Source organism: Carlito syrichta, unplaced genomic scaffold, assembly GCF_000164805.1.
Source record: "Carlito syrichta isolate Samal-C Ts95f unplaced genomic scaffold, Tarsius_syrichta-2.0.1 Scaffold288994, whole genome shotgun sequence".
Classification (NCBI taxonomy): domain Eukaryota; kingdom Metazoa; phylum Chordata; class Mammalia; order Primates; family Tarsiidae; genus Carlito; species Carlito syrichta.
The window spans coordinates 72,754-88,038 of record NW_007233090.1 but is presented as its reverse complement, the minus strand read 5'-3'; the positions used below and the strand labels follow the sequence as shown (position 1 = coordinate 88,038).

At 43.2% G+C, this 15,285-nt stretch overlaps 1 protein-coding gene across 1 annotated transcript in view; it reads left to right on the top strand.

The window, feature by feature from the left end:
- Positions 1 to 15,285, top strand: part of UNC5C (unc-5 netrin receptor C) — a gene marked incomplete at its 5' end in the record, with an annotated part of 75,792 nt that overhangs the window by 42,966 nt on the left and 17,541 nt on the right. Inside the window, 2 exons of the mRNA XM_021710447.1 lie at positions 297 to 465; positions 4,204 to 4,437. Coding sequence (XP_021566122.1) covers positions 297 to 465; positions 4,204 to 4,437 — 403 coding nt within the window. The remainder of the gene's footprint in view (positions 1 to 296; positions 466 to 4,203; positions 4,438 to 15,285) is intronic.

The following is a 15,285-nucleotide window of genomic DNA, read 5'->3' as shown; positions in this document are numbered from 1 at the left end:
AAGTATCTGTACATAAATTCAGAGGAAGTTACCACAGGCAGACCTGTGTCTGAGGGAAGAGGATCAAAGAAATGCTGGCAAATCTATTGTTATCAGAAAGACCTCTAGTCTTGTAAGATCAAGATCTTGGTATCAAGCATTTAATTCTGCCTCACCCACCCCAGCCACCAAAAATAAGAACTCCAAGAGAAAAAGCTACTTGATCTGTTTGTGTAACGTTAGATCTTAGATCTCAAGTGCTTAGAGCATCAATACTATGGAAATGTCACTGATGCTGTTCTCTGTTCTCCTACCAGGCCACCCATGGAAGACTCTCAAACACTCTTGACTCCGGTGGTAAGCTGTGGGCCCCCAGGAGCTCTGCTGACCCGTCCTGTCATTCTCACCATGCATCACTGTGCAGATCCCAATACTGAGGACTGGAAAATCCTGCTCAAGAACCAGACAGCACAGGGACAGTGGGAGGTAAGCTTCTGTTGGAATGACGACAGAATGTGAGAGCAAGCTATGCAGATGAGCAGGAGCAATTATGAGAAGCTTCTTTGTTTTTGTTTTTGTTTTTAGCAAAACATGGGTGGAATTTTCACTCACTCAAAATGATATACATACATCATATAATACTATGCAACCATAAAAAAGAATGAATGGAGCTGGAGATCAGCATCCTGCGTGAGCTGACTCAGAAACAGAAAAACAAACACCACATGTTCTCACTTATATGTGCGAGCTAAATGGCCACAGAGATGAAAATATAGACACCAATAAGGAGGGAGACAGACAGGGGCAGTTAGAGTTCAGAAATTATCTATGGGACACAATATTCACTATCTAGGGAATGGGCCATCTAAGACCCAATCCCCACCACTATACAATATGTCCATGTAACAAACATGCACTTGTACCCTTTGATTCCAATTTTTTTTATAAAAATTGAGAGGCAGACCCAGATAGACTAGTTCCTGAGTGTTATGTCTTCTGATTGAAAGACATACAGAATATGATGGGCATGCATTAGCTAACTCATAGGAAAAGTGTACTTAAAAGTCTTGTACAAGTCCCTTTTGAAATCTAGATACTTTGTATTGGGAAGAGGGAGGGAGGGAGGAAGGGAGGAAGGGAGGGAAGGAGGGAGGGAGATAGATAGATAGATAGATAGATAGATAGATAGATAGATAGATAGATAGATAGATAGATGATAGAACAGATTAGATAGAGAGATAGATGATAGAATAGATTAGATAGATCGATAGATTAGATAGATAGATGACATAGACATAGAAAGAGACAGGGATGATAGAGACAGAGACAGAGTCATCGACATAGAGATGATAGAGATAGAGGTATAAATATACATATTTGTAGGTAGAAAAATGTTGTGCCTGGGCTAGAAATGCTAGACACCTACTTGCAAGCAATACCTGGGATATAGTTCTTGTGAACGTCACCTGAGAAAACAGAAAGGGTGTGTCACCAAAGCTAGGCTAAAATGAAGAAAATCTGTGGAATCTTGGCTGTCCATGTCTGTTGCCATCATCGCTTCTTAAGGACAGTGCCTTAAACAAGTCCTGTTCTTTACTCAGAACCCTTCACTTAGCACTGATATTTCAGGAATATCTGTATCAAAAAATGTCAAACAATCATAAAAACAATACTATAAGTTTATATTTATATAAAAGTTTAAATACATATAAATGTGAAGCTATACTATACAAAGTATTATCATATACTACTCATTTGCTCGTGGTATTTTTCTTTTAGGAAAGAAATATTGAGAAAAGATACACATGAAGATTCAAGCTCCTAATATTTTAGAAAAATATAGTATTAGAGTTACAAGGGTAGCAGGGCATCCTGGGGATTAAGTGGAATGTTCTTTCTATGGACACAGTCTACTCTTGGCTGTATGAGGGGATCACTCTTTGCCAAAGGACCTAAAGTCCAGGATTGGAGCTTAGGAATACACTTTATGTTGAGTGAAGCTCAGATTTAACCAGCTCTAACTCTGATTTCATTTAAGCTTTAAATGATTTATCTGGAAAATATCTTAGTCTTATTAATCTCAAGCATTTCTAAATTGTTTGTATGATCCTTTGTCTAATACCCTGTCCATTTCTGGGTTTGAATAATAATAGCAACAATAAACTAAATGGATTAGGAAAACGGAAGAGGACAGTCCTCAGGGAAACAACCTTATATTTGTGAGTGACTGGGACATGGGTATTTTTATTCTTAGCTATATCTTCTTGGAGGCTTCCTGTACCATGTCATTACCAGGTGATAGGTGGTTTGCCTTTGTCCTGCTGGTGTCCTTTTGGGGCTGGACTAACCTAAGAGGAGCTGAACTTCTTTCTCTCTTTTCCTTGTCAGTCTGAGCTTCCTCCTGGGGTATAGATTCAGTTAAAGAAATTATTTCACTGATGCTGTTAAAAACACAGCTCTTATTATAGTGCAAATGATGTTACAAGACCTAACTAACAAACTATCACTTAGGTGGCTCCTTCATCCATATCTTTGTGTAGTCTTGAGGACTAAATTGATGACAAAGCACTCATTCACTTTTCGACATATGGTTATTGGACACCCACCATGCACAAAGCTTCTGTCCCTGCAGAGATCAGAAAACCTAATGCAGGGGCTAAATCAGGTTCACACATGTGTTTTATTTCCCCCAAATGAAGTTTTCTTTTAAATTTGACTAATTAAAAGTTTATACAAACCTGAACTTCCAGCTTCTGTTGGAAAGCCAGGGTTTTGTCCACAGTTGGCCTGCATTCCAGCACAGTACTATGGGCTGAAGCCAAGTGGAGATGGAATTTTATAGACAGGCATGTGCTCTGTTTCACCACAATCTCCACCACTCCTTATTGCCTTCTGCCCTAGCTGCTTCACATGTTTCTGTTACCTGGACACCCAGAACAGATTCTGAATAGCAACCATTGGTTTATGGATCTTATACCTTGGTATTTCAGAGCATTTATTGCTTGGCCTTAGCCATTTAAATAAATCCAAACCCAGGTGAGTTAGTACGTATTTTTACAAATATCATCACTTCCACTTATTTTTGTTTCTTGTTAAATATTTTCAAAGTCTAAACCATGCTCGGTGGCTCAGCCTGTAATCCCGCGCCTTTGGGAGGCTGAGGTGAGTGGATTGCCTGAGCCCACGGGTTCGAGATCCACCTGGGCAGCGAGACTTCATCTCTACAATAAATCAAAAAATCAGCCGGGCGTGGTAGCGTATGCCTGTAATTCCAGCTACTTGGAAGGCTGAGGCAGAAGGATCACCAGAGCCCAGCAGGTTGAGGCTGCGGTGGCCGGGAGCGGCCACTGCATTCCAGTCTGGGCAATAGAGTGAGACTCCAACTCAAAAATAAATATATATATTTTCAAAGTCTAAAAGAGTAGACTGTTTCATGGCTTGCTTGAAAAATAACAGAGAAATGTGTCTTAAAGTCATGGAGTTGGCCATATCTTGCTTTCCATAGAGTCCAGCAACCAAGATGATTTAGAAAAGACAGCGTATCGCTTTGGGAAATAACTGTTAGGTGAGTTTGGGAAGAACATCATAGAATCATAGGCTTGTATAATAATGTATTCTTACATAATTTCTTTTCTTTTTTTTGAGTTGGAGTCTTACTCCGTCGCCCAGACTGGAGTGCACGCTTAGGACCACCCCAGAATTGACCTGCTGGACTCTGGCGATCTTTCCTTCTCAGCCTTCCAAGTAGCCAGAACTACAGGCATGCCCTACCACACCGGGCTAATTTTTTATTTATTGTAGAGATGAGGTCTCGCCAAGTTGCCCGGGCTTGTCTGGAACCTGCAGGCTCAGGCAATCCACTCGCCTTGGCCTCCCAAAGTGCTAGGATTACAAGCTAAGCCACCGAGCCCGGCCTGCATAATTTCTTAATTTCTCTAATTCTATTCAAACATGTAGATTTTTAGGGAAAATATAGATTCTTGGGAGATTAAAAAATGTTAACTAAAGGGCATCTAAATAAAGAATATTGTCAGTATAAAGGCACTTGCAGAAAGGAAGGTGATGATGAAGAATGGAAGCAGATGGATTACAAAGTAGTCTGAGAAAGAAAAAAGATCAGGAAAAGGACCATTTCTGCTCTATCCATTACCGTTCACCACCATCCATGGTGGCCAGCGCATGTCCTTAGCGGCTTAGACATGCCCCTTCCCTCTTGTTCCTTAGGACGTGGTGGTGGTCGGAGAAGAAAACTTCACAACCCCCTGCTACATTCAGCTGGATGCAGAGGCCTGCCACATCCTCACAGAGAACCTTAGCACCTACACCCTGGTCGGGCATTCCGTCTCTAAGGCGGCCGCGAAACGTCTGAAACTAGCCATCTTTGGGCCCCTCTGTTGTTCCTCCCTGGAGTACAGCATCCGAGTCTACTGTCTGGATGACACCCAGGATGCCCTGAAGGTAAGTGGCTGTCTCCTGACCTGCCCTCTTCACCATCACCTGGAAACCGAGGTTTGGCACAGCTGTGCACACCTGGAGATATGCCTGCTGTGTGCACGTAAGTGTGTTAACACACTTGTTTGACCCCAAAGGAAACAGTGGGGAGAAAAAGTAGACATTCTTCTGAGGTCATGCTGATATATGAGCTGCTTTCTTTATGCTGATCCCTCCCAGGGGCTACTTTGTTTACCTTCCTTGATTTCTTTTAATGAAAAATTTAGAAGAATTTGGCAGCAAGACCCGTGGATGGTAAATAATCTGCTTCCATGTTTATCTCAGCTGTGCTCTTCCTGTAAAAGGAATTGGCATAATTGCTTACACTGTATGTTCCTCTGGTGTGCTACTTCATTTATATGCCTTCCCATTCCGTTTATGAGGGCTGTGAAGGAGAGGGTTAGCATTTAACAACAGGCTGCTGCTTTGCAGAATAGATGAGCTTAATTCCTGGTGTGATTATTGCCATTCTTTTTATCTCATTTGAAGCTTTAAGGGATATAGCAAATGCCTTTGAAAAAGTTATGATCTAGAAGGAGGAATAAAAGAAGTATGCCAAGGATGAGAAGCCAAGTCAGACATGAGACATGCCATGGCTGAGGTGCAAAGTTCTATGGGAGTTCGGGAGATGAAGGGATTATATTATTTTGAGGAAATCTGGAAAGGAACCAACACTTGAGGTTAGCCCCAATGGAAGGTAGGGCTTTGACCAGAAATCATGAGGGAAAAAAATTTAAGATTTCTAAGTGGGGGGAACAGCATGAAGAAATATAGAAGCAACCAAAAAATAAAAACTCTATGCAGGTGTACTGTTTACAGAAAGCCTAGAATGATAGGTAGGAATTTTATAGGATGGACTTTCAATGCCAGAAAGAGAAATTTAGATTCAGTTTATTGGGTTAGTGGAAACTGAAGAGGTTTAAACAGAAGAAATACATGACTGGAAATATATATTTGGAATATTTGTCTGACTTCAGTGAAAAGATAGAGTCATGATTAGAAGGAATGTGTGGCAGAGCCGAGCTCATGACAGTAGAGTAAGATGAAGGGAGTAAGCATATAGGGCCCTGTTCAAGGAACCTTTATGGGTCCTGATTACTAATGTGGAAAGGGTGAGACAGAAGGTCAAGTTTCTGCCTCTAACAGTAGAAACTCAGGGAGTAGGACACTTAGGGTATAGAGACAGTGCCTGTTTAATCAGTTTGGGCTGCTGTAACAACACGTTTCTTATAGTGGCTTAAACAACACATGTTTATTTCTTATAGTTCTGGTTATGGAAAATCTGAGATCAAGGTGCCAACATGATCAGGCTCCAGTGAGGGACACTCTTCCGGCTTTTTGCTGTGTCCTCACATTCTGATGAGAGGACTAGAGATCTATCTGGAGTCTCTTTTATAAGATTACTGATTCCACTCATGAGATCACCCTCATGACCTAATTACTCCTCAAAGGCCCCCACTTTCTAATATTATCACATTGGGGCTAGAATGACAACATATGAATTTGAGGGGACACAAACATTCAGTCCATAACAATGCTTTTTCTTTTGGAATCCTGAGTTAGAGGTATGAATTGGAAATCTAGAAAGATGCTCAAGGGGTAGTTAGAAATATGCGTGTGGTTTTCTGAACAGAAAGCAGATTTTGGGGTGGAGCTTCAGGTGCCACCTACATTATGTTGATCATTGTCATCCAAAGGTACCGTTGATGGAGTGGCTTAAACAACACATGTTTATCCTTGTCCTAAACAACACTGTGTCATTCAGCGTGATCAGAGAGAATACTAAGAGAGAGTAGAGGAAGAAAATAACGTAAAAATAGAAAACATTACTGACCACTTCCTACGTACCAGGCAAAATTCTAAATATTTTATGTTAATTCACTTAATCTTTACTACAACTGCGTAAGATACCATGATCTCCACTCTAATAGATGTTCAATCCAAGGCACTGCAAGTTTAAGTAAGTTGCTCTAGATCACACAGCTATTAAGTGGAGAAAGCAGAATTCGTGCGCCTGTAGCTGGCTGCACTCATGCTCTGCTCCTAAGCCAGGTTACTTGAAGAACCACGCCCTAGAGCTGAGGGGCTCAGGAGAGACCTGCCATTGCAAGTGAAGAGAAGGAGCAGCCAGCAAAGGACCTTAAGAAGGATGAGCACCCACAAGAGGAAGAGAAGTGGAAGAAAAGGAGTGAAGAAAGCCAAGAGGAGAACGTTTTTCTGAATATCAATGTATTTCCTTCAAGAGCTTCTTTCCAGAGTAGTTCTAGGTCATGAACAGTGAGTGTTTCAGGAAAGATGCCATGGGAAAAGATTGTAGAGGAAACAGGGAGATGAGCTAGGAACCTGTTGCCATCATCTGTTCCTCATGGTGGACTTTACCAGCATGGCCTTGGAGGAGGGCATGAGACCTGCTCAGTCACTGGATATAATTTTAATGGTCAGGTCTGTAGAGTTTTCTGATGTTGAATAAATGTTGTGAACACACAGCTCTAGTATAAAGAAAGCTTAGGTCGTTTCTTTTATATTCCTTGCAAATGAAATACATTCAGGGCACTACTGGAATAGAAATAATACTAGGCTTAAATTCTTCTTAGGGAAAATTATATCTGTAAGGGAACCATGAAGTCTGATTAAGGCAAATCTTTTGGACAGTTCCAAGGAAAGTCATTACAAAAAGCGTACCATAGAAGACCTACTTCAGCTGGATGTAGTGGCTCACACCTATAATCCCACCACTTTGGGAGGCTAAGGCAGGTGGATTGCTTGACCAGTCAAGACCAGTCTGGGCAACATACCAAAACCTCATCGCTACAAAAAAAAAATAACCAGGCATGGTGGTGTATGCCTATACTCCCAGCTACTAGGGATGCTGAGGTGGAAGAATCAACTGAACCCAGGAGGTCAAGGCTGCCATGAGCTGTGATCATTATGATCATGCCACTGCACTCCAGCCTAGGTGACAGAATGAAACTCTGATTCAAAAAAGAACTACATCACATTTCAAATGTTTGATATACATATTTAACATTCACACTCTGTTTAGGCACCTGTCTTCCCAATAAACATACACAAATCTGTGCAAAAAAGTAATATTTTGCAAAACAAATCTAATCATTTTCATTAGTGAAAAAGAGATGCAAATGGCCAGTAGTGAGAAAAATGAATGAATAGGTTTAAGCAGCAAAAACAACCCAAGAACAGTTTGTATCATGGTCAATGCTTCCCGAATAGACGTTTATCAGTTCTCAGCATCTGGGGATCTAGCACTTAGCCTGAAACAACATGAATAATGGATGAGGCTTTCTTGCACCTCATGGCCTTTTAATAATGTAGAAATACCAAGATCCTAGTTATAGGTAAATGGTCTCTCCAACACACTGAAGAGACAATTATTTCAGTCACCCCAACCCTTGCTCATACCCACGCTTGAATTGGAACCATGGGGCTGATTAGCTCAAAAAGGCCCTTTATTACTGAAAGTCTGCTTTCTTGGCACCCTGCCTGCTAATGTTCCCTGCCAGACTCTCTCCCATGTCCCTGCTTCCCTAAGCACTGTAACATGAAATACTGTCTCTTGCATCAGTCCTCCAAAATACCTCCTCCTCCTTGGGACCTGGGCCTCTCCTGACTCATGCACTCCTGCTCTTCCTAAATCAGTAGTTCTCTCCCTCAGCACACACAGGAATCACTTTGGGGAGCTTTTAAAAAACTCTCTCCGGGGTCTCACTCCCTGGGCTCTCATCTAAATACCAGGGGTATTCTTTAATTTTTTACTTTTTTTAAATCTCCCAGGCTGGAGTGCAGTGGTATGATCATAGCTCACTGCAGCCTCAACCTCCTGCGTTCAAGGGATCCTCCTCCCTCAGCCTCTCAAGTAGCTGGACTATAGGCCTGAGCCACTATGCCTAGCTGACTTTTTTTTTTAATGCTCTATGGGTTATTCTACTGAGCAGCAAAGGCTAAGAACTATTATCCTAAACACTTTCACGAATCTTTTGGGGAACTTTAATTCTATTAAGGACAAACTTATCTACATCCTCAAATCATTCTCTACCCCATTTCTCCACCTGCTCCCATTGACTGCCACTGGATCTTTCTGGAAAAATGTCAGACCATACCCCTAACTAGCCACAAGGCTGAGGGGAGAAGTTCCAATACGTCTCACATCCCATGACCATTCCTGGGCATCTCTCTACTTCATGGGCTGGTCTTTCTTCTGTTGCCCATCACCCATTTCGGTTCCTTAGCACACACCTCTGCAAATCCCTGCTCTCACAGTGCCTGCCTTGCGATCTTCCTTTCCATCCATTTTATTCCCATGATTCTCTCAGATTCAGTGTCACCACTCAAATCAGTTTATTTGCACAAATTTATTCTAGTAACCTTCACATCATCCCACACTATCTATCTACCAGTGCTCTAGGTTTCATCTTCATTAGTAACCGCCCCATTGCCAAGATCTCCACCTGTGAAATGCCACCCTCTGACCTCAACCATCTGGCCATCCATCTCTTTCACAGAAGGTGCACAGAGGCTGCCCCCTGTTCTTACAGAGAAGCTCCCTTAACTTTCTGTGGTTTCTCAATTCACAAACCATCATCTGCTATTACCCATATCTACAGGAAACTCACCTCCACTCTGAAATCTCATCATCTAGAGCTGCGACAGGCAGCTCTTTGTTAATCTCCATAGCCAAGGATGACCTCCACTGACAATGACAAGCCCTCTACAGGCTATTGAGTTGCTATGAAGGATCATACCTTTCTTTCTTTCTTTCTTTCTTTCTTTCTTTCTTTCTTTCTTTCTTTCTTTCTTTCTTTCTTTTCTTTTCTTTTCTTTCTTTTCTTTTCTTTTCTTTTCTTTTCTTTTCTTTTCTTTTCTTTTCTTTTCTTTTCGAGTCTAGATCTTACTCTGTCACTCAGCCCAGGCTGGAGTTCAGTGGTATGATCATGCTTACTGCAGCCTCAAAATCCCAGACTCAAGCAATGCCCCCATGTCAGCCTCCCAAGAAGCTGGAACTATAGGTGTGTGCTTCCATATCCAGCTAATATTTTGATTTTTTGTGGAGACAAGATCTCACTACATTGCCCAGGCATGTCTTCAGACTTCATTGGTCAGACTTAAGCAATTCTGATATTCATGGGCTCAAGCCATCCTCTCGTCTCAGCCTCCCAAAGTGCTGGGATTACAGGCATGAGCCACTGTGCCTGGCCTGGCTCATACATTCCTAATTGGGACTACGTCACTCTCAAGATGTCTGACCTGAGGAATGCCTCCCTTGCTTCTCCACAATTCTCTCATTTATCCCTTCTTGAGTTATCAGATTTCCCACAGCCGTTCTTCCAAGTCTCCTCCGCTCTCACGAAGCCCCTGACTGTATCACAGCCCGCTTCATGCTTAGCAACGACCTAACCACTTCCCCAGCCGCTGTCCTTCACCTCCAAGCCTTTTACTTCAGCCTCTTCCCACTTAACCTGGACTCCAAGGAAAGAAAGCTCAACTTCTCCATTTATGCTTCCATCCAACTCCTGACTTTTGTCTCCAGCATAGCCAGTGATATCCGAAGCCACCTCTCCCAGGACTTGATATTTTCTTATTGTCACTGCTGTGTGCTAGGGATTCTTTCTGAATTGCAGAAAAACCCACAGACATGTTAGATCAGGGCAGAGATGGGAGCCCAGTGGAGCACTTATTCTCAGGGATCATAACAACACAGTTCTGGAGAGCTATTGCAAAACGACTGTGGCTTGATGTTTGGGGCCAAATGTGTTAAGAATACTAATTATCACTTGTTATCATATGTGATGATATTATCCATGTGGATGGAAAGAAAAAAATGGAGACCTCCTCATCAGTCAGACTTAAGCATCCTGATGCATTTTTTCATCTCCCACCCACCTCTTTGAGTTTGGCAGCTTTTATAACAATTTCCCTGAGTTTTTGTTAAACCTTGGGGCAAAAATGGTTACCTGCAACTTAAAAGCTGTATCTAGCAGTTTGGGAGCATTGATGCAGAATGAGAATGCTGGTAGTGACCACAAGAGTACCAGTCAAGGCTGGTGGGAGATAGAAGAATTCTTTTATACCTTTCAGGAGGGTTTTCTTCTTGTCATGTGCTTTAAGGACCAGCAGGAGCAATGTTTAAGTTGTGTTTACATGAAAAGATAAAGTGCTAAGAATTTTGAGAATAGTTTGGAATCAATTCAAATAGAGAGGTCAAGTCTATTGAAAAGGTTGAGTTTGGGTATAAGAGCTTTTTTTTCCCCTCCTCTTCAGTTGATTAAAGTAATAAAAAATGGTGTTTCCTTCATTATTGCAAAGACTTAAATCCTAGTATAAATAGACCAGAAATTAAGAGAGAGCAAGGTTATATTGAGGAGGTATAAAAACACCTAGGGAGAAACATATGTCTATGTGAAAATAAATAATTTCTGCCCTACCATCCAAAGGGTGCAATTCATAAGATTCACTTTCTGTCATAAAGGGGTTTATACTAAACTCTGAGATTCTGAACCTAAAAAATGAGGTATTTGCATACAATACAGGCAGTGTGTGATGTTTATTGAATTTCTGGCACATGTACATGAGATATAAATCAAATCATGTGTATGAACATAACCTGGCTTTCCTTAGGAGTCATCGGGCTTGGAGAAGATTGTCCTTGAATAAATTAAGTTTCCATGGACCCGAACCCAGGCTATAGTATAATGTGTTAACTCTGCGGAAGTTCATATTATGTGAAAAAAGAAGAGAAGAATGAAAGCAACACTGAAAGTAAAGGAAAGCGGGTTGGATAATGTCTGGTTGAGCATCTGGTGATGCTTTCTTGGGCCACCATCATATGCGACTTGTTAAGGGAGTAAACGGTTTTATTATTTCCAACCTGCCGCCTGTCACTTTCCCTCCTGGTGTCCTCCTGATGCTTCCTCCATGCCAAACTGTGACCTGACTGAACCCAGAGCACTTCAAGCCTGCCTCCTGTAAGTTTTCTCAAACTGACCTTCTCTGGAATTGTCCCCTTTAGCCATACCTTTTCTCCCAGTTCCCACAATCAAACTCAAAATTGTCCTGCCCTGTATTTTTTTTTTTTTTTGAGTTGGACTGGAGTGCAGTAGCCGCTCCCGGCCACCGCAGCCTCGACCTGCGGGGCTCTGGCGATCCTTCCGCCTCAGCCTTCCAAATGGCCGGAATTACAGGCATGCGCTACCACGCCCGGCTGATTTTTTGATTTATTGTAGAGATGAGGTCTCGCTGCCCAGGCGGGTCTCGAACCCGCGGGCTCAGGCAATCTGCCCTGTATTTTATACTTTTAGGATGCTCATCTCTGGAATTAAATTAATACACTCATATCTGCAACACATGCATTAGAGAACAATGAAGTGTGTGAGAGGTTCCTAATGCATTTTCCCTGCTACCTGCACGGAAACAAGAGTGGAAAGCTTGAGTGAGGCTGGCTGCCTCCATTGGCTCCACCACTCATCAGCTTGGCAGCCCTGGTCACTGAACTTGACCTCTTTGGAGAGTGATTTGGCTGCATCAGGATCCTTTGAAAATACAAGGAGATCAAAGTTATTCAATCTCCTGGCACAAAATAGGCACGAGATACTCTTAAATTGTCCCTAGGTGGGCATTTAGACTACTTTAGCATTATGAAAATATGACATCTAAGTTGTGACCTAACTGTGGGGGGAGTTTCAGGTTTGGTGACAGTCTGGTTGGTGAGCAATTTAGCCATAGGGATCTTCTTGGTGCCTCTAAATTTACCCCATCTTCATCTTCTGATGAGATGTGGCCCTGTCTCTATCAAATATCTTGGAAATGACCTGCCATGTTGAATTTATCTTTTGAAAGAGAGAAAAGAGGAAAGAGAAAATAGAAGTCATGGTATACAGAATAATGTCCCCAAATATGTATATATATTAATATTCATAACCAACAAAAATATTACCTTACATGGCCAAAAGGATTTTGCAGCTATGATTGTGAGACATGAAGGGATTATCCTGGGCTATCTGGGTGGCTCCAGTCAAATTACATGAGTTTTTTGATGCTGTTGTTGTTGTTTTATTTTGTTTTGTTTGAGTCAGAGTGTCACTCTGTTCACCCAAGCTGGAATGCAGTGGCATGCTCACTGCTATCACAGGCCTCAATTTGGTAAGCTCAAATGATCCTTCCACCTCAGCCTTCCAAGTAGCTGGAACTACAGGCACATGCCACAACGCCTGGCTAATTTTTTATTTATTTACTGTAGAATTGTAGAGACAAGGTCTTGCCAAGTTGCCCAAACTGGTCTCGAACCCCTGGACTCAGACAATCATCTTGCATCCACTTCCAAACGTGCTGGGATTACAGGCATCCGGCTAATTACATGAGTTCTTATGTTTTCCAGCAGTGGTCAGAGAGGCATATGACCACAAAAAATGGCTCAGAGAGATGTGCCATGGCTGGATTTAAAGATACGAGGGGAACCACAAACCATGGAATATGAGCAACTTCTGAAAGGTGGAAGAGACAAAATACAAATTCTCCCTCCACGCTTCCAGAGAGAGAGGCAGCCCTACTGACACTGACAGCCCAGTGAAACCTGTGTTGAACTCCTACCATAGAGAACTGTAAGATAATAAGTTTCTGTCATTTTAAGCCACTAAGTTTGTGGTAATTTCTTAGGGCAGCAAGAGAAAACTAGTACAGAAGCTTAAAATAACATGTTACAGGGTAAAAAGAAATATAAGATGACTTCAAAAGTTCCAGAAAAACCTAAAAAATCCAAGAGTTTGAGAGTTTGCCCAAAGGTAGACAAGTGACCTGGCTACACCCTTGAATGCCACCCCTTGGCATTTTGCTTCAAAAGTGTCACAAACTGCCCTGACTGGGCAGGCTGGAAGTGGCAGCTCAGACCATGCATCCATGGCAGTAGCAGCTGTGAGAACAGCAGGCAGAGCCCTAGAAACGAAGTGACTTGACGGGGCAGTGTTTGCACATGGTCACAGGAGTCCAGCCTTGCTATTATTAGGGATGCAGTAAGACAGACAAACTCAGGGGGAGAGCGGAGCCCCCCAGCATGAATACAGGAAAGGAAAGTAGCAAGGCCAGGCCTGGAGCCAGGGATGAGTGAGACCGGAGCAGGTGAGAGAGGCTGGACTGACAGTCACGTGTTCTCCACTGCCCGACTCTGCAGATTGAGGCCCACAGGCCAGTGAGGGAACAGCATGTGAGGCTGAGAGCATCCTTGCTGCAAAGCTGGCAGGGAACAACAGGGAAGGACGGCCGCTGTCTCTGGCCTCTGCTTTGGTAGAGTGCAGAGACAGGGGCGGCAGCCACTGTTGAAAAGAGAGAAATTTCTCATCCCCAAATGACAAGGGCAGGTTTCAACACAGGATTAAGGAATGAATAGAAGCAAGCCAGGTTCCATAAAATCTGATGGCAGATGTGATTTTTTTAAAAACGCTCGTCGGCACAGTCACTGAGGCTTTTGAGCTTTAACACATGTGGCATGCTGAAAGTTTGCTGGTTTGTTCTTTGTGTCTTGGAGAGAGTCGTGTGCATCCAAGTCTCAGAAGTGGGTGAAGATGGAGCCCTGCAGCAGAATACCTTGGCCTTCAGTGTGTGGACCGGTGACAAAAACAGAGCATGGAGAGTGGTTTCACCTCCGTGAGCTGAATAGCCAAACCAAATCCGCCAGTGTGCAAGGCTGCCGTCTTTGATGAGTCTTTCATGTAGGAATCTTGTGGTTCCTCTCAATGACTGTCTCTACCTGCACATGCTCTGGTGCTGAGTGCAGGCTTCTCAGCAGCAGTCTGTCCAGCCCGTTCATGGTTCTGCGTTTCTGTCTAAATGGGGAATGCACGAACAAATACTACTCAGAATCAGCATCAGGAGCAAAGCAAGACAAAGTAAAACAAAGCCCTGATTTCACCACCTTCCAACCTTCTCTTTAAGAAGAAGTTTCAGGTTGGGTGCGGTGGCTCACACCTATAATCCCAGCAGTTTGGGAGGCCGAGATGGGAGAATTGCTTGAGCCCAGCCGTTCAAGATCAGCCTGGGCAACAGAGCAGGAACTTGTCTCTAGAAAAAAATTAAAAATTAATTATGATCACACCACTGCTTTCCAGCCTGGGCTACAGAGTAAGACCCCGACTCAAAAAATAACAATTAAAAAAAACAGGTTTCAGTAGGTTATATGAGACTTAAGTTTAATCATTTGTTTCATCCTCTCTCTAGCTTATAACATTTCTGAAAAGAAAAGGATAAGAATGATAGGAAAGTACTTGGAGAGAAAGCCGAGGAGAGATGGAGAGGGGTGGAGAGAGAAGCTAAAGACTAGATAATCCAAAAACAGGGTAATCACTCCATAAGAAAGCAGAAGCTTAACAAATGTCTTCAAGAAGAAGGTGGTGCCCTTTGGATGGTGTGAGAGAGGGAGGGGCAAGTTCCCATTCAGGGAAAGGGCTAGCAGAGGGGGAGGGAGGCAGAAGGGGAGGCAGAGAGGCCAACAGCAGGGAAGGGGCAGGGGAGGAGGAAGAGCAATGGGGGAAGGGGCAGAGGGGCATGAGGTAGAGAGGGAGGGGCAGCTGGGGAAAAGGGCAGAGGAGGAGGGGCAGGGACGGAGGAGGAAGGGGGGAGCACAGGAGGAGGGACAGTAAGAAGGGGTAGTTGGGGACAGAAGCAGAGGAAAAGGAGGGGCGATGGGAGGGGGAAAGGAGGAAGGGACAGAGGAGGAGGGGTAGAGGGAGAGGGGCAGCAGAGGAGAGGAGGGGCAGAGGAGGAAGGGTGGAGAAGGGACAGTGGAGGAGGGGCAGAGGTGGAGGAGGAGCA